Source organism: Lathamus discolor, chromosome 5 (assembly GCF_037157495.1).
Source record: "Lathamus discolor isolate bLatDis1 chromosome 5, bLatDis1.hap1, whole genome shotgun sequence".
Classification (NCBI taxonomy): Eukaryota; Metazoa; Chordata; class Aves; order Psittaciformes; family Psittacidae; genus Lathamus; species Lathamus discolor.
Window position 1 is genome coordinate 63744586 of NC_088888.1, and position 19840 is coordinate 63764425.

At 36.9% G+C, this 19840-nt stretch overlaps 1 protein-coding gene across 1 annotated transcript in view; it reads left to right on the forward strand.

Annotated features, from left to right (window-relative positions):
- Positions 1 to 19840, forward strand: part of CDK19 (cyclin dependent kinase 19) — a 132631-nt gene that overhangs the window by 90165 nt on the left and 22626 nt on the right. The window contains exons 5-6 of the mRNA XM_065681075.1: positions 5796 to 5853; positions 7244 to 7375. Of these exons, the coding sequence (XP_065537147.1) occupies positions 5796 to 5853; positions 7244 to 7375 (190 nt within the window). The remainder of the gene's footprint in view (positions 1 to 5795; positions 5854 to 7243; positions 7376 to 19840) is intronic.

The following is a 19840-nucleotide window of genomic DNA, read 5'->3' on the forward strand; positions in this document are numbered from 1 at the left end:
CTTGTAGGCTAGGTAACCTTAAGTTTATTTCAGGGACCTTTTTTAAATGTGTGCAGATCTGTGGTTGCATTACGGACATAGTTTTAGTATTGCTGCATTCTTTTGCTTTTTGTGCAAAGTTTTATAAAAATACATAAACATGAAAGATTTCTTTGGTATGAAAACAGTATGTTTCCCCTCTCAACATGTAACGGATACAGGCAAGGAATGTGTTTAACCAAAATCTATCTGAGGCATTCCAAAGAAATATTTCAGATATTTTACATGTAGTTCTGGCTTCTAGCTAGTGACAGTTTTTACCATCAGTCTCAGAGCTTGAGGTAAATTCTGTACTTCCAGTTGCTGTTAGAGTTTTTGTTATCTGGAATTATTGACTATTTTGACTATATAATTTTAGCAGCTATGAAATAGATAAGTCTGTAAAGTAATCTGACAGCATGTTTTATGATCGAATATCCAGTTTCTAGCTCTCAGAACTGTACAAAACATTTTTTTTCCCCCTCTCAAATAGTGGCACATGCTTCCATGTCTCTGTCAGTTCTGTATGTGCTTCACTTTGAAATTCTAAGAAAGAAGAATGGCGCTAAAACTAAATGTTACCATACATATATATTATCATATTCATAATTATATTTAAACGCATTCATTTCCTTCATGCTATGAGTACGTTTTCAATTGTTTTTGTTGTCACTAATGTTCCTCTAATGATAATCAAGTACATTTTTGAAAGTTTTTTTAAGATAACAGTCTGGTGACACTTAGCTGTAAGATTTTATGCGTACACATTTGTTTGTATTTTCATTTTTTTATTGCATAGTAACTTTTGGACTGATATTTTGTTCTTAATTTACCTATAAAGGCCTTCTGTGGTACTCTTTGCTTTGTGTGTTGTCATATATTTACTTAATGTGTTTGCTTCTGATTTTTTTTTCTGTCCTTTTTAGATATAAACAAGTTTTGAATTCAGTTGAGTAAGATAGCACTTCAAAGCATTTTGCATTCCTTGTGATTCTGCTGCCTTTTTAGTTCATGCAGCTGTATATTTGGCCTTTCTTAATTTGATATTATCTGTAGAAAATTTACTGATTTAAATGGAATGATAAGTATCTTGATGGGCTTTGTTAATGACACTGCTTTGCAAGGTCAATCAAATCAGCGGTGTAGAGAAACAGTGGAAGTAAACTGTATGGATTACAAGGGTATGCAGAAAATATAATGGGATAGGGTGGAATTTTTTGAAAATTAAGGATAACAGCTGACAAAACAAGTTGGAAGTGATTGTGTAATCAGAGCAGTGACTCTTAGTTTGAGTTTGCAGTGTGTATGGCTAACAATTTTTCTGTATGTGTTTCAATATATGTAAGGTAATTAAAATGCAAATTATAATGATTTGGAGGTTTGCAGTGCATAATAAAATCTTTTAAGAACCATTTATTTTTTAAACCCTACATAAATTAGATCAGCTGTTATCCAAAAGCATTGGTGCCAGTGTGCCACTATCCTGATCTCAAGACAATTTTATTAAAACCTGTTTTTTTACAAAACTGGTTTGAACACTGCTGATGTAAGACAGGAAAGTTCCTACATTTCCTTGTAGGTGAGAACAACAAAAGCTTCGTTTGCAAATTTCTATGAACAATCTGCAGCTCCCTCCTAATCCTGAACCTGAGGTCTCAGTGGTCTTTTGAGTAGTGTCTGTGGAGTAGAACACTGTCATCTAACTTATGACCTTCGTCATTTGTGGAGCAGTGTGCTAAAAGCTAAGATAAAATCACCACTGCTCTTGTTTTGACTTGAGAGATGAGAAGTATGTTTATGTACCAACACTGTGCTGTTTACAGTTGCTTTTCTGGCATAATTGAGACTTGAAAAGACCTCATCACAAGCCAGTTTCTTTAATTGTGGTGGGAGCTTTTATCTGGAAGACTTTCAATCTCTTTTACAATAGAAGCCTCCTAATTTCAGATTATTCTTTGTCCAGTGATACATTCCAAAAGGGAAACACATTTGTTTGGATATAAACAATAAAGAATGGTGTATGGAAAGTGGTAGTCCCCATGGACGTTTTCTCACAGGACTGTAATTCTGCACCAAATCTCTGAAGAATTGTGTCACCACTGTACTTAAGGAGATAGCAACAATAACCATTAAAACTAAAGTATTGCCATCTATTGTTAGGCTGTTTTTCCTGTTTTGATCCATTATGCTCTTTCAAGACCATAAATGGTTTCTTTTCCTTCAGCATTTCTTCAAATGTACTGCCTAAATATTTAAATAGGTAGCATATTGATTAAGGTAACACGAATGTCCGTATGAATCCCATTCATGACAGTTATTTATGAAAACATACTTCTTAGCCCAACATTTTAATTTCTCTCCCACCAAGACCTGTTAATTGCTTTATTCCCACTTTCCGCTGATACAGGAAAGTAAATATTATTATCCATGCACGGTATTTGTAAAGAAACCTTTATCAACTACATCCCTTCTTGCAGATATTTCAAGTTTTTGCTCCAGTTGTTTGTTGCTATTTACCTTGCACTTTTTGTTAATATTCTTTAGACAGTACAGCCTCAACTGTATTTCTCAGCAGGGATTTGTCTCTTCATTTTTATAGCTGATCTTAAGTGTGAGGTTTCTAACTCTTACTGTTTCTGTTGTTTCTATAGTAACTAGATAGGTGAAGATGCAGCATCATCACTTTGCTTCACAAATGGTGTTTTGTGTTCTCAGCAAAGGGGGAGTTTGAGGAAAATAGGCTATTACTTGGGATGTAACTGGTTCAAAAGTGTAATACTTGTTAAGTTACCTTTACCCTTTATTAAGGAGTTATTTAATAATTTTAAGCAGGGCATTGCAAACTTGAATAAAATTCTGTCCTTTCAGAGACAGATATGATTTACACTAAATATGTGTCAGGTTTTGGTCTCTTAGCTGCTTGGGCCTTCATGTTTTTTTTCTTCCTAAAATCTTGTTTTCTTCGTAGCATGAACAGCAGTAGGATTTGTTTGAGGAACTAGACAGGTGCTTATAACCTGCATGTAGCCTGAACATACATGCAATGCAGGGCTTTTTAATTTAGCAGATTCCCACTTTTTAAATCTGATTTTTGCAGCTGTATAGTAACTATATTATACTAGACTGTAGTTCTGTAGTAGACTATTAAGTGTTGATCTCAGAGTAAATGTTTTGATACTGAAACTACTGTATATCCAGAGATTAGACTAACACGTTCTCCCTTCTCCAAAAAGCAGAAGTTGTTTGCATTCCCTTTAGCAGTTCTCTCTCTTACCTCATGATGGAAACATTAATTGCCTACTTCCTTGAGGATTTCTTATGCCAAATTAGTCCCTCTGAAATAACCCAAGGTCTTTCCTTCATACCGGAGCGCCTGAAGTTCTGGTACTCTGCCTTGGTGCCACATGTTCAGCCAAGCATTCCTGATCCATGAGGGTTAGGTTGCTCTCAGCATAACTTGTGTATCATGAGGACTTTGGGGGAAGTGAGGAGTTTTACTTTACAGTGTGTAACTTACTATTATGTAAAATAACCACACGCAAAAAATAACCTAAGTTTTAAGCTCCCCTGAAGATGTTTATTTTTATTAAGTAAAAATTCATGGGTACACGGGATGAATAATGTTTGTCTCATCTCAGAAGGATAGGTCTTATCAAGTTAGTGTTATTCTGGTTCAGTGTACATACAGTTGAAAATGCTTTCCTAACCAGAACAGCTCTGATTAGCAAGGGGAATTTGGAAAGTTCTTACCTTTTTAGCAGCTGATAATCAAGGGGTTAATTTGCTCTCTTGAAAGATTAGGAGTTCAGATGTTTTCTCCTTCTGACTTAAGGAACAAGTTTGAACCAAGACTTCTCACCTTGCAGGAAGCTGCCATGGTGCAAGCTGTTATTGAGACAACAGTCTGTGGATCAGTGAGGATCCTGCAGGCATCAGGATGCCATCCATAATATGCCTGTCATCTCTACATTGATGGTGGTATCTCAGGAGAAGCACTTGCTCTTTTGGAAATAAGACCAAGTTTTCAGTTGTTTCTGACTTTATTCCTTCCCTGTGTTCCCTCTCTCTTTCCCTTGCCATGACTCTCAGTGAGATTCACAAGAGCTAATGAACATGAAATCTTCTAAGTTTATAAATCAGCGTGCTTCTCTGCTGGCTTTCTGAGCAGGGTTCTGATCCTCAGTGGATTACATATTTAAATTTAAAATGGACCAACATCTCTTAAAAACATTCTGATGTAAAAATACATTCATGGACAAATCCCTTTCTTTCCACGGATTCTAGTCTAGTGTATCCACTGTATGTATAGGGCCATTAAGTTGTTTATGGATTCACAGTGTCTTGTTGAGGCTGAGGGAGCTGAGACTGTTCAGCCTCAAGAGGAGAAGGTTTAGAGAGGATCTTGTCAATGTGTATGCATACCTGGTAAGCAGGAGTAAAGAAAACTGAGCTGGTCTCTTCTCAGTGCTATCCCGTGACAGTTTGAGAGGCAGTAGGTGTAAATCAGATGTATGAAGAAATTGTTTATCACTGTGAGGGTGGTCAAACACTGGGATGGTGTTGAGCATTATCCTGAGATTAAAAAAGGAGGAATAAAAGAGGCAATGGCAAAGATGGGGGAAAAGAGGCTGTGATGAGCCAGGGAAGAAGCACTGTCTAGCACTGGGGGTGAGGTGAGAAGAGTGTTTTATTTGGTTGGTTTTCCTTTTAAAAAGCGCTAAGGATTTGTAATTTTGAACCAAATTAAGTTTGCGTGTCTTATTTCAGGTAAATAGTGGCAAGTGTTACGAACTTGAAAATTGAGATTATGATGTTGGCTTTCTGGACATCTCTTCTAGATTCCTGAACAACTCCTGCTCGGGCAGACCTCTTCAGGCATTAGTGATTTTAAATATAATTAATGTTCAGAAGAACCTTCAAAAAATTCTGCTTTGAATGCATCTCTTCATTCAGATCACTTAATATTTTCAAACTTGTTTACTTTTTTGCAGCTGTTAACACAATAGGGGAAAAGGTTCCAAGGAATGACTATTGATGTCTGAGGGAACCTAGGTCCTAATTGCAGAACAATTGCTGTGATGTCATGTGCAGATTTTATATGGTGTTCACAAGAGGCTGCTTGTGAACAACTGCAGATTGCATAAAATGCCTATAAAGGTTTTGTTCTACTGTAAAGCTGTTGTCTACACTGTCAAAAGCTTGTGGTTGTAGCTGTCTGTACATACTTCTGTTTTAAGTGAATTCTCATAGCATGAAATCAACTTACTTTGTGGAAAAAAGTACTTTTGCCAATGTGATTTTAATCAATCATAAACCAAAGCCAAGCACAGCTCCAAAAATGTAGTTACATATGATGATAACAAAAGCAACTCTTATCTGTGCATTTGCATACCAAGATTTGGCATAATTTTAAATATGTTATATGAGCAAAAGTAGTTCTTGCCAGATCACTGAAGTGTAGCATAACTGTTATCCTGGTATAAAATTTTCCTGTAGAAGAAAATCTCCCCAGTGAATGTGACCATTCTGGTAAAAATGGGAATGCAAACTTAGCTAAAGATTGTATTTCTTACTGTGAAATGTCAAAGCACTTTACTCTTTTTCTAATTGTGAAATTGGTAACTAGGGATAAAAACTAAATGTCATGAAAATGTAGAGATATGGTAATTTTAGACTTCTAAGGATATTCATAGAAAAGTTTTCATTACAGAATAAAAGTATTCTTGAAGATAATCATCAAAGACTGGTGAACTAAATACCTGCTTTTTGTTTTCCAGAAACCAGCCAACATTCTGGTAATGGGTGAAGGTCCTGAAAGAGGAAGAGTCAAAATAGGTAAACATTTTGAAACAAATTCATTGCACAGCTAAGGAATTACTTAAAAATGCATCTTCAGTCTAAGATGGAAACAAATCTTCATTATTCTTGGAGCATATGTATGCACAATATCTAGTTCAATTTTAAGTCTTATTCATTGAGTTTACAGGCTTGAGAGATTCTAAACAAAGATAAAAGATGAGATAAAAGCGTTTGTAGGAAACAAGAAAGTAATAACCACATAGAACAATGGCTATAGCCAGGGTTCTTTTCACTCCTACTGTGAGTAGTTAGTACAACTTTGTTATTTATGTATTATATTTGTTCTTAATTATTTGTATATAAATAACATCAAAGCATATGTTTGTAGAGGTCCAAAGGTTTGCTATGCAAAAGGCTATTTAGCATCAAGGTGGGAAACACGTGTAATTGTAATGGTCTTTATCCAAAATCTAATTACCTCTCTAGATCATAAGCCTTAGTCATGTGGATGTAAAGTTTTTAATAAAGCATGTGGCAGTCATTGAGAAAGTAACGTAGTGGAGCCTCTTTTCTATTAATTGACTTCTGTATTTTGAAAATATTCAGCTAATCATTTTTTATACATATGCTTGTATTAGTATGGGTAACTGCAAGAAAATTATGCTTTGCATTTTATAACTTTGGAGACAAAGATTTAAGTGAAGTTGTGTAAAAGATAAGTTTCAGACTTGGATTAAAATGTGTGGCTTTGAATGTAGACCCAAATTTGTATTTTGCCGTTTAGCATTTCTTAAGGTTACTTACAAGGTTGTTTCTAAAGGGAATTTTTGAGTTATGTAAATTAAATGCTTACATTTAAAATATGCTTCCGCAACAGTGAACGCTCACTGATTTCATTGGTTACAGTTAAAAAGTTTTTCCTGCATGTAGAGGTTGTTCCTCCAAATTACATCTCAGGTACACCTACAAAAGTAGTGCAAAATAATCTGCATTGAAGTCGTTTTGGTTTTGCACTGTGGATGAACATTTAGCAGTCACAAAGGCTGACAGTTCTGTAAACATATAAAAATGAAAGAGAAAATGTACATTACAGATCTATTATTGACTCCAGTTAAACAGGTTTCTGTTGCAATTCTGTTTAAATCAATAGGCACCTGTGTTATGTAAAGTTTTACAATACGATGATGAAAACACTTGAAAGTCCAACATCATCCTTCATAGTCTTATAAATAAAGTAAATGGAATTTAACCTTAGATCAATTTGGCCCAGTATAGTTATGAGTAACTTGTTGCTTTCTTAGAAACTTTGATTTGTAAGCTTTAATGTTTTTTGAGCTTGTGTTACAATTGCTTTTAGGCAATACTGTTAAATTCTGCTTTCTTTGTATTAAAATTTTACATGTTCTCCCCCTGCTGCTGCCCCCAGCTGATATGGGTTTTGCAAGATTGTTCAACTCACCTTTGAAGCCATTGGCAGACTTGGATCCAGTTGTGGTGACATTCTGGTACAGAGCTCCAGAGCTGTTACTTGGAGCCAGACATTACACAAAGGCTATTGGTAAGTTCCTCTGTAGGAGAGCTTTTGCTTTTAGTTTTGTAAAGGAGGGTAGCCTTGTAGTAGATCCGATGATCAACTAACCAGATGGTTTTTTTTTCCTGAAGTAGCAGCAGATGTCGTATGATCCAATCCATAAAAGGTTAATCCAGATGGAAACTTTGAGGACTGTGCTTTTAGTTTTCAATATAAGTTAAGGTTGAAGATAGACATTTTAAGTTTTTTCATTCTGTTTTTAAAATAAAAATATTCTTTGCATTGTTTTATGTGGTTTTCTCATATGGGTTTAGAAATCTTGTAATTGTGTAAGCCTTCAAAAGGGAAGGCTGTTTAAGTGGTGTTCTAGGGTGCTTCATGTCCAGATGCTTTTATGAAGTGTAGCTGGGTAAGGAGAAGTGCTGTCTCCTGCACTGTCGCAATCTTCAGATCATTCACTCCTGACAACTTAGGAAGCTGGAAGTTCAGGAAATGCTGGTGGCCAGGCTCTTCCAGCTTAGTAAGTTCCATAAGCACAGTCAACTTTAATGCCTAGCTGTTTAGAGGATGAAGACACTGAGATGCACAGGAACCATCCTGCCTGCATGATTAGGTTATATATTGAAGAGAAATACAAAGAAAATGGTATACCTTTGTTAATGAGGTTAAATCAGTCCTATGTGTACAGAGGTGGCTTTCTTGGCAGTTGCAGGCGTTTTCCTGTTAGAGAAGCTCTTGGAGATGCTATGTGGGCCTTTGTTCAAAGAGTTATGAAACACATGTGTTACACTAGCATCTCAGTTGGTGGACCAACATATCCCCAACCAGTTCTTCCTTCTTCCTGAGTAACTGATCTGGGAGATGACACATGTAATATCTGCATAAGAAATTTAGCCCAATATGCTCCAGAAGTCTTTGCAAGGTTCCTGAGGTGATGCTGTTTGTGTCCTCTTTCTGCATGATGCTGCAGAGTCTGTTCATCTCCTCCCACAGCTCCTTTTGTTGGTGTGACTCAGTGCCTCAACCAGTGTGTTGTCTGTTGTAAGGCCATTGTCACCCTGAATTGTGAGTTCTGGGTGGCAGCACCCACCCTCTGGAGCTCTCTCTCAGTTGAGGCTTTTGATTTCCTAGGATGTCTTCCTAGGGTGCTGGGGATGGAGCCTTGTAGTGTTCCCCCTTCATGGTTGTGGCACAATCCCATGTTGTCTGAAGCAGATTCTTAGGGCCTGCTTTTCATCTGCCACCATGTAGACAGGGCTTCTAACTTCTAAAGTCTCTGTTTGCTGCACCCTGTAGTGAGTAAAAACAGTTACTAGAAGTGTTCAAAGAAAATGCTGACAGTATTACTTTAAACATCTGTAAATTGGGTGCTTAAACTGCCCTGACTGTTGATTTTGTAAAACACAAGTGAGTGGACCAGATTACTGACCTGTGTGTGTGGTACTGGGGAGTTACCTTAACTGACAGTTACATATTTTTGATAGATAGTATATTGTTTGCTGATTTAGGTGACTGATACGTACCATTATCTCAGGATATCTCTTTGAAGAATGAATTAGTATAATGCTATTTTTTTTTTAATTATGTCATAAATTACTTGATTCTTGCCTTGAGGGATCTGTAGTCTACACTACAACACAAAGAAGGAGTCCCTGTGAAACTTTAGAGGGTGATCTCTAGGGAGATCTGGTTTTGCTAGTAGTTTATTATTTCTGAGGCTTTTATTTCTTGTATCTGACCCACACCAGTGAACCCCCAGGAGGAGTGCAAATGGGTCATATAATACCTGGTGTGCAGTGTGAGTGCTGAGGGCACTCAAAACAGTTCGGGCAGCAAACTAAAAATTACAGAAATGAAAGCAAGGAAAGCTGGAAGATAAGATTTGTAGGCTGACTGAAGCATTAGAAGAGCATGTGACTCAAAAGAATAAAATTACATGGAGGTGATCTATGTGCAGCTTTAAGGCAAAGGGAGGAAGCGGTAACAAAATGACAGCAGTGATTTTTTGCAGTTCATGAGTTCAGACTTGTGTTTTGCTTCTAGCATTATATGCACTTAAAAAAAGGTAATCTTAATGAGCTAAGCACGCTAGTAAGAGTTTAACTTGAATGCTAATGGTTTTGGCAAAGGATGCAACTCTTAAAGCTCTTTCTCTCAAATCTCTGTGCAAGAAATAGAATTTTAACATCTCTTAATATTACATAAATCTCAGGAGCCTTAATGCGTTGCTTTTAACAATAACAACTCATAAATTGTATAAGATTCTCATTTAACTGTTCTTCAGCTGAAAATAATAATTTAGAAAAAAGGTGGTTAGATACAACAATTTATGCAAAAGGAAAGGACATGTTATTTGGTGTAGCTGCTTATTTTCCATAGTTGTTTTCGCATGCCTTTTATATAGTGTATAATTTTGTGTAATTTTAAAATATCAATAAAATCAGGCTAAAAGCAATATCATGCACTTTAGTCTATTCTCTTACAATTTTGTCATCGTGAGAAATATTTTTGTTTGCATGGACTAGAAGTGCATTGTCATCAGTTCCCTCCTGCAGCACACTGGATATTATCCAACAGTTGCTGCATAATTCAGATGTTTGCTTAGGTTTTCACTGGCTTAGTCTTGATTTAATTTTTTTTTTCAATGTATTTTATGTATTCTGTATCTAGTATTCTCTTCCCTATCTTAGCTTCACATGTAATTTTAATTATTAGCAATGTATTCATAATATCCTGGACACTGTCTACTATAGCGTCCATTTTGGTTTTGTTCTTCTAATAAAGCCTTGCTTCTGTGTAAAATAATTCTCATACATGATCAAAGAATGAAATTAGAATTTGACTGTTGTCTCATTCAGGATTTTTGCCCTTGTTTTCTGGACTTGATCTTAGTTACATTTTGTGGGTTTAACTTTAGGAAAAAATTGGACTTAAACACGGTCTGTTTAGAAAGAATTATATATTATGCAAAACAATATATAAGTATATTTCATTAATTTAGAGGTAGTTTTTCAGTGACATTTTCCCCTTTATTTAATTTGTCCCTTAATACTAATGAAATAGGCTACTTTTCATTTATTTGCTTGCAGAACAAGTAGTTGTTCGTCACATCTGTAACATAATTTTTTAAAGAGATACAGGAGATAGGAAAATAGCGTTGGTGAAAACCAGAAATAGCTTTTTAGGGTTTCATGGGGAATAACATTTAGTTTCCTGAACTGTAAACACTTATAATCTAAGCCATAGATGTTAATGAAGTTTTCTATGTAATCTGCTACCACAGTTACAAGCAACTAACTTACCAGATAAACACAAATTGGGAAAATGGTGTTGTAGAAGCCAGAGGTCACTCTACATTCTGTTACCACAATATAAATCTCTACTAAATTCAGTGTAGCCTGTGGAAGTTGGTCAGCATTTCGAGTACCATAAATTAAAAGCAGAATCTGTTTTCGTGTGTTCATCAAATTCTAATACTTTTGCAAAGAAGTAAAACATGCAAATAAAAGTAACCTGAACTGCAAAAATATAAAATGCTTGCAATCATGGACACGTTGATAAAATTACTGAACTTTTAGAAAGTCTCCAGCACTGAAGAAGATGCCTTTATGCTCAAAATACTAAAGAAACAAGGTTGAAGTAAGTGGCAAGGTACAGTGCTCCTTTCATTTGTAGGCAAAGACTTCAGTGCTATAATTTTAAGGAAAGTAAAGGAAATGGCTGTGGTAAAATGAAGGAAAAGGTAAGCTCGCCTTCACCTTGAAAGGAGACATTAATCAGGTTTTATTTTTATTTTTCACTCTGGGAATGTCAAGATAGGAAAGGATATTTTAGCAAGGAACTGGTAAGGACTAGTAAGAACTCCTTCATTATAGGTTAAGAAGGCATGTGACAATCTTTACTATGATTCATTCTGGGGCAACTTGTAGCATGATATCAAGGCATAATTAAGGCTTGTTTTTTATCAAGTTGCAGCTTGTACAGTTAGCAGTGCTATCAAACAAGAACATGTTATCTTACTTCTCTTTGCCACTCGCATTAATTAAAGAAAAAGTATATTTGATTAGTGGCATCGGATGGCTTATAGAATTCTAGATGGGTGGATTTTGTTGTCGAAAGAGTTCTTCAGAGTGATCATTCAACCACCCGTTAAGCAGGGCTAAAGCATTGTCCTGCACTGGAAAAGGATAGTTATTTAGTGTGAAAAATAAGTCTGGGAACCTGAGAAATCTGTACTGCTTAGTTACCTTTCCTTACTTGTCTAGATTGTAAGTCAGCAAGAATGTCAGAAATGGCCATGTGGCAACTGCATTTACCAGCCTGAACAAGATTTAGGTAAAGAGAAACTGTAATTCAAAACTTGGGCAGCACACTGCCGCCTCATTCTATTTCCAGACTAACATATGGTTATGGAAGCTGGAAACATGTGAAAGGTATAAGCAGATATCAAAGTGCTTTTGAAAGCAAATGTCACAGGAAAATATTAGGTATATCAGAGGGAATGAATTTATAATGAATGCTGGGATCCATCAGAGTTTCAACAACTCCATTTGTCTTCATGCAGGAAAAAATCGGGGAAATTTCATAGGGTGTATTATGTAGGATTTAGGATGGAAATATGTGCATATGTGTTCCATATTGCCTGTGCAGCGAGTCCCACACCTTCCGAGTGCATCTGATGTCCTTGCTGTATGCACACAGATTGCTGGCACGCTGGATGGGCTGTAGGGCCTCTGGAAATCTTGGACCAATGCCTAAAGGTCTTCTGGTCTCTTGTTCTTGGAGGGTTGGGAAGAAGGAGTTAAAAACTAAGACCTATATGGAAAATCTGGTAAATTAGTAATTATAAAAGGAGCCAACCAGAAGATTGTAAAGTCTGCAGGAAAGATGTACAGGGGAGGTGCCTACCTGTGGGCTGTGGATCCATGGGAATATGGGCACTGGTTTTAAACATCTATGAGAGATAATTATGAAGAGCAGATCTATAGTCAGTCAGCTTCTGTTTGCTGCATAGGAATCCATGTTCCTGTTTGTGACAAGTTGTGATTTTGGGGATGGGGTTGTGGAAAAACCAGAAAAGTAAAGAAGTTTAGAATATATTAATTCATGTGCTCTGAAAAGAAAAACTTGGGCTACACCAGGAGGGGAGCCTTGTTCATGCCCTGGGCAATGTTATACAACACGGGAAGTAATTGGATTCAGATGATACTTTGTGGTAAACTTGTTTTGGCATGTGGTAAACATTCTTCATTTTGATTATCACAGTTGTTTTCATGCTTTTTCTGAGAGGCAAAATATTTTACTACCAAAGATTAATTATTGCTCTCTTATCTAGTTATTGTAGGTGCTGGATGATTTACTGCTGGCTTTTCCTCTTGCTTGACAGTGATCTCTAAAATCTATACAAGTTTCTTCTTCAAAAGGAGAGGAAAAAAAAAAAAAAAGAGAAAAAGAAAATAATTTGCTATACTCCACAGTCTTATCACTGCAATTACCTAAGAAATGTGAAGTTTTATAAACAATTATTAGGTCACTTGCATTTTGAAGCTACTTTAATAAGTATTTTGGGAAGCTTGAGATGCTGACAACAACTCAAGGAATATTATCCATGGGATTCATAGAATCACAGAACAGTTAGGGTTGGAAAGGCCCTGAAGATCATCTAGTACCGACCCACTTGCCATGGGCAGGGACATTTCAGACTAGACCATGTTGCCCAAAGCTCTGTCCAGCCTGGCCTCGAATACTGCAGGGATGGAGCATTTACCACTTCTTTGGGCAATCTGTTCTAGTGCCTTACCACCCCCACAGTAAAGAACTTCCTTATGTCTAACCTGAACTTCCCCTGTTTAAGTTTAAATCTGTTACCCCCTAGTCCTATCATTGTTACATGTTTGAAAACATTAACTGTTTTGAGATCTAGTGTACTGGTTCCTGCCTTCTTCTAACTATTCTTCCTTCTTCTAACTGTTCTTCTAATTGCTCTTCCTTCTGAAACAGTGTAGATTAGCAAGTACAACTGGCATCTGCTGCCAGCTCTGAAGAGTCTGAGAGTTGTGTTTGAGTGTGTACTAGCTTGATAGGAGAATTGTTAACAGTGCAGTGTGTTAGACCTGTCTCTGCTGTTGTAAAACCAATGGAGGTACTCTAATGTGAGACAGAGAGTAAAGTTTCATCTCTTACTATAGTAAGCTGGGTCTCAGGACACTTGGATTTAAATACTGATTCAGTCCCAAGTGTTTTATGTAGCATACAGCATGTAATTTAATCCATCCCGTGTGTTTTGTTATTATCTGTAAAGTGGGGATGCTACTTAATGGTATTGTCCTGAAGATAAAATCTATTAATAGTAATAGGGAACTCAGTACAAGTGTGTTATGAATTACTTTTGTTAACTCAGTGACTGGATTAATTTGTCTGAGAACCTGGGATGTCACTTAGCGTCTGCAGTTAGCTTGAGAAATACACACACTCTGGACATCTAAAAAAAAAAAAGGAAATCAAAACCATTGAATCTTCAGTCACAACTAGAATCTACTGATTGTCCTACTTAGGTTACTCTCTAAATTAACATGTAAACTTCTGCCCATAGTCACCCAATACTTTTTCACGTTTGTGATTCTCTACCCTTGCAAAACATAAAAAGGGAAGAATCAGGTGCTTTTGCCTTTTCATTCAATATTTTGGCAGATTTGCTATTGCATGATGATGTTTATGAGTTAACTGTATATGGATTATTTTAGAGCAGGAAAAATAAAATAACATAAAAGTACATGGAAGGCAAAATATCCTCTGTACTAACAGCTTTGTGATTCAAAGCCACTTTTGAGCAAGAGGTGCATTCAGAAATCCACCTGTGCTTAGTTCCATGTACGTCAAAAACAGGGGGCCAAAATCCCCTCCCTGCCAGTAATAGTCTGTTCCCTGTCTTTTTCCTTCTAATTATTTTCCACTCAGAGTATCAACTTCATGTTCTTCCCAACTCCTGATAGCCATAGGACCTCTTGTATGAGCAAGCTTTTCATTCCCTAGTATCTCAGTGACTTTGCCCTTTACCAGGCAGATTAGTTTTGCAGCAGCAGGATTGATTCTCTAACCTCCACAAGCAACCTAGGCTGTGAGCTCAGCTGAAAAACAAAGATTTAGTGTAGTAAGGCAGGAGTTGTTATTGCAGTGTCTGTCATAGCCCAGAGCAAATAATGAATCCTAATGTGGAAATTGAGTAAGAATGATGACATGAGAAAGCAAGACTCAGCATTTAGAGAAGGTTAAGAGATGCATTTTGCCTGCTTTCTCATCATAGTCAATTCCATTCTATACATGTCAGTTAGGATATATTGTGATTCTTTGTGATATACTGTAGATACGTTGTTTCTTTTTTGTATATGAGCATGAGTGAGAGGAATGATTTGCTATGGAATTGAACTCACAGCTCAAGAGATGTTTGACCGAGTTTTGTATTTTTTTTAAGGCTTCCTTTACAAAGCAGTGGACTAAAGGATGATTTCATTTTCTTAAATGAAACATGAGGTTGCCATTTAAAGATCCAGAAGGTTGTCTGTTGTAAAACCTGGTTCCATAAACATTATATCCTCACTAACTAGTGCTCTGTTTACTACCATATCTGAGAAGTTCACTCACGAAGTTGACTTTGGCTGAAAACCAAGTATCTACTATCATAACAAGATGCATACTTCTGGTGCAGAGGAATTTTTTTAGCTAGTCTATCAGTTTGATCTTCAGGCACAATTATTTCAGCAATATCAACTGAAACTCAACACTGCAGCACTGATTGAGTAGAATGACTTGTTCTCAGGACAGGTGAGATTGCTTTGCAAGTAGACTTCTTGGCAATAGCTGTGACTGACAGCAAGTTTAAATTTCATAATAGTTTATTTCATTGCTTATCCAATGGAGTTGCTTATATTTATGTTGGAGTTATTGCCAGTGCTTTATTAGAAATAGCTGTAAGGCTGAACCCCTTAGTAACAGAAATTAGCATACTGTATAGCACTCTGTTTAGAAGGACAAATAAGCTTCTGTATGCTAAGAGGCAATATACTTTCATGTGTATTCCTCTCTGTTGACTGAAATAAGGTAGGTATCAAAAGGTTTAATAACTCCCAGAAAATACTGTCATAGCTTGTGAATTGGAACAGGCCAGGAAAGTGCTCTTCACACATGTTCCTTGTTATAACTCAGTGTGCCAGATAGCAGGCCTTTTGCTCACCTTATGTTAGTTCTGAAGGTGTTGACATGTTGGACCTAGTAAAAAGTTGTAATAGTTAATGACAGAAGCCAAGTGAGAGCATACAACAGATTATAAACTCACTGTCCCTCTTCATTTGGTATGGAGTTAACCTCCAAAGAGCTACACTGTGGATAGAAAAGCTGGTTTGTTGAAATAGTCTGCATTTAATTAGGAAAAAAGTATTTCTCATTCAAAAAATATGTACTACTCTCTTCTCATTTGTTATAGTTCAGAAGAGCGCAGAAGGTAGCAACAATTTGCCAATATGCTATGCTATTTGCATGAAATAGATTATATATATTGGACATTTACCTGCAGTGATGGAACAAGATGGGGAAAAGAAATGGTGGAGGAGGGGGGAAATTAGTGCTAAAGCACCATGGTTGGGAATCAGGAGCTCCTGGCTTTCCAGTCCTATGATTAGATGTTACCATCAATCAATTTTTTTTTTTTTCAATCATTTTTTCAGATGATAAATTGCAAATACAAAGCTGTGTATGTTCCCTGAAAAGCTTTGTAAATACTGTTGTACCACACAGCAGCGCATCTTGACTGTTCTTCATTCTTTCATCATTACAGGAGGAAATGGCAACAATTTCTGTATTAGATCTGCCTAATGCTTTGCAGGATAGAAAAAACTTACGACCTTTGCATTGAGAAGCTTTCATACTTCCTTTACTTGTTGCAGTTGCTTGATACTTGGTAGAGGGAAGTAGCCCTAAGGCTATGAAGCTGCCTTTTCTGTCACCCATTACATTCCTGTGCTTTTGATGAGTTGTCACTGAAAGAACATTTCTCTTTTTGTTCCCCTGAAAAGCTTTGGCAGCCTGCCAGAGTACCTCTTGGACCCTCTTGAGGTATAAACACTGCTGTTGCTAGAACAAAAGTAGCAGTACTGCATCTTCGAGATACAGGAATTGGCATAAAAATAATAGCCCTTCACCGTCTGTAATGCATCTGATAATTCAGGATTAGGGAGAAGATGAGGCTGTGACACACTTTCCTTGCCTGAACTCTGTGCTTGTCCCAGTGACCTAATTTCCCTGCCCTAAAGTGACATCACCTGAGGCTGGAGCCCACCCCAGTTTCTGGAAGAAGAACTGAGAGAAGAAAGAGGGTGGAACCATCAGTCTGTTCTGCATTCATGCAACCATCACTCTGTGCTGTCTGTCAAGGATGTTAGCCTGCTCTACTGCTGGCTAATGTAGTTAATCTGTAGTTTATGCAGTATTAGTCTTGGTGGCACAAGTGAAGAGTTAAAGAATTGCTGATGAAAATGTATGTAGGATTTGGGAGCAGGTAGGGGAGGAGTATTTGGGAGGACAAGCACTGAAAATCCTTACAAATCCTTTCAGTATAATGTTGGTAGAAGTTTAATTCTTGAGCTTCTGATGTTGGTAAAAGTTGATTTCTTGTGCTCTGTGTACAGTTGCTAAGATTGCATTTTCCTCACCTTGCGTATATAGGTTGCACAAGTTAAATACAAGGTCGCTTGTATAGAGGAAGGTTGCTTGTGTATCTGTTGTATAGAACCATAAACCTGGAGTTTCCAAAATTTTGAATCTGAAGTTCTGTAAATTAAATATTAAAGTTCCTTAACAGGGTTTCTTTGTTGGCAATCGTTTTTGCTGCATGGGAGAACTACTTAGGGACTCTGGTCCTGTTGCCACTCCCTGTATTAAATCTATTGTATCTGTATTGTCAAGCTTGCCACAGTAATTTAAGTGTGATGTTGCAAGCTAGATAATGTGTCTAATTTGCAGCAGAAGACTGAAATCATATGAGCCAGGATCTTTGTTTAATGGTGATATACTGAAGAACAGGAATTTAAGTGGCGAAAAGAAATAATTTGACAACCTAAAATGACTCTGTTTAGAGAGAACGAAGAAGTCCTTGCCCACTAAAGGCCTGTAGAAAATTACAGTTTATTTCCATGAGCTCAGAATTTCAGTCAAAATGCTTAAAAATATTTAAGCTTGTATTAATTGAAATTAGTTAAATTTGTATTACAAATATGAGAAGAGGGCAGCTTAGTTTAAAAGGCTAGGATGGAGGCAAACGGGTGAAAAAACCTGGGATAATAGTTTTCATGTCTAATTTGAATGAATGTAGTTTTGCCTTTAAAAGTTTTGAATTATCATGACTCTGCATCATTGCACTCTTGATATAAAATACTTCTCTTAGATACATGTTTGGCTGGCTGTGAGCATCCTTCAGATTACTGCGAGGTATTTCTGTCTGCTGAACAGTCATCTTTGTGGCTTTACAGTATAAACTTCTGTTCTTCAGTCAAGTTCTGTTGAGATACTGTTAAAGATTGGTAAACACTGCCTAACTTACCAACGAGTGATAGCAAATTTCTGACCCTTAGCCCACTGACACCACTTTTTGCTTCCCTTTGAAAAAGCTATCACCTGTAAATGTTTGACCCCATTCTCAGTTCTCAGTAGAAAATGTCAAATTTAACAGGCTAGTTACTGTTTTGCTGACGTTTAAATGAAGCATACAGGAATCGTGGCCTTAATGTAAAAATGGGAAGATCTTTCCCTTGTGTCTGTATGTGATAGAAACAGGTATATGGTGGGTACATTCTGTCCACCTTATTGGACCAAACAAATGAGAAATTCCCCTTAAAAATATATTATTCTCTTAAATCTAATTCTAAGATATTTAAAACCAGTCTTAAAGTGAATAAGCTCTTTTTCTATAGTATCTCTGTGATCCTAGGTCACTGTGTGTAAGTATTCTGGGTAAGTTTAGAATCTGCGGCTGTGGTTGGTGTACGATACAACATTTTTTATAAAGAGGTCCCTCAGCTCCTTCACTTCTTTTACCAGATTTGGATGTGTCCTAGAGTCTAGACTTTGTGTTCAAAAGAAACAAAAAAAGCATGTTGTTTGAAGTACTGGTGCTACTAAACCAAACATCACTAATGATGAATTCCTCTGGTCAGTTGCAGATAAATAGATGTTTTCCAATTCTTGACTTAACTTTCTTCAACGTAATTTTATTACAGAATTATATGAGACTAAGCTTATATATGTATGTGTTAGATATAGTTAAAAATCATGAAGTATTTAATCTTGGACTCTCTCCTGTGTTCAGTGAAACATTTTAGTTAAAATGCAGGGGAAAAAATGTTTCATTTTGAGAATCAAGGCTATTGTTCAATAAATTGTCCTGTTGTCTTAAATGGTCATAATATTCTTAATGTTTCCAAAATCCTGGACAAATACAGAAATGAGATTATTGTTCCATAGAAAGGGAAGGATACGTGAGCATTTGTATGCTTAATCAGCCCTATCATTAAAACAGCTATGTCAGCATCCTTTTGTACATGCTTCTTGGCTACAGCAGGAAATAGAAGTAGAGCATGACATGCAGGATTTTTCTCAGCTTTAGTAGCTGACCTATAAAGCTATTAGAGTCACAGGTTTGAAAACTGGGACATGGACAGGCATACAAATATTCTAATAATCTGTGCACTCAGGCATATATATGTAAAGTCTGTTTACCAACCATAAGTGACCATCTTTAAAAGGCTGTTTTATCCTTTTATAAAATTATGTAGTACTTAAGAAAGGTTGTTACACTGAAAAGATATTTCACTGATGAATAGGTTTGAATGGGACCTGAGCAAGCTGTTTGGTGAGGAGTCTAGGGAAAGGAGTATGCTACAAAGATCTTCACTCCCACCCTGCTTTGAAGAGCCAGGGAGCAAGACTGGTGTGCACTCAGGTTCAGTGTAAACTTGGGGAAGTAAAAACCTTTTACCACAGATCATTCCTGAAACCTGAGGATAGTAGAAGAGACTGTAGGAAACAGGACCATCCTCGCAGGAAGGGTTATGTTACTGTAGTAAATATACTAGGATCCTCACAAGACATCACATTGGAAAAGATTTGGTAGTCAGTGCAACTTCATAGGACCTTTGCATCACATTTTTCAATGGGTCCGGAACATAACAAGTCAAAGTAGATACTGTCTGTAGGCTAGCTTTGCCTCAGGAACAGTGAGTTAGAATCATAGAATCATAGAATAGTTAAGGTTGGAAAGGACCTCAAGATCATCTAGTTCCAACCCCCCTGCCATGGGCAGGGACACCTCACACTAAACCATCCCACACAAAGCTTCATCCAACCTGGCCTTGAACACCGCCAGGGATGGAGCACTCACAACCTCCCTGGGCAACCCATTCCAGTGTCTCACCACCCTAACAGGAAAGAATTTCCTCCTTATAT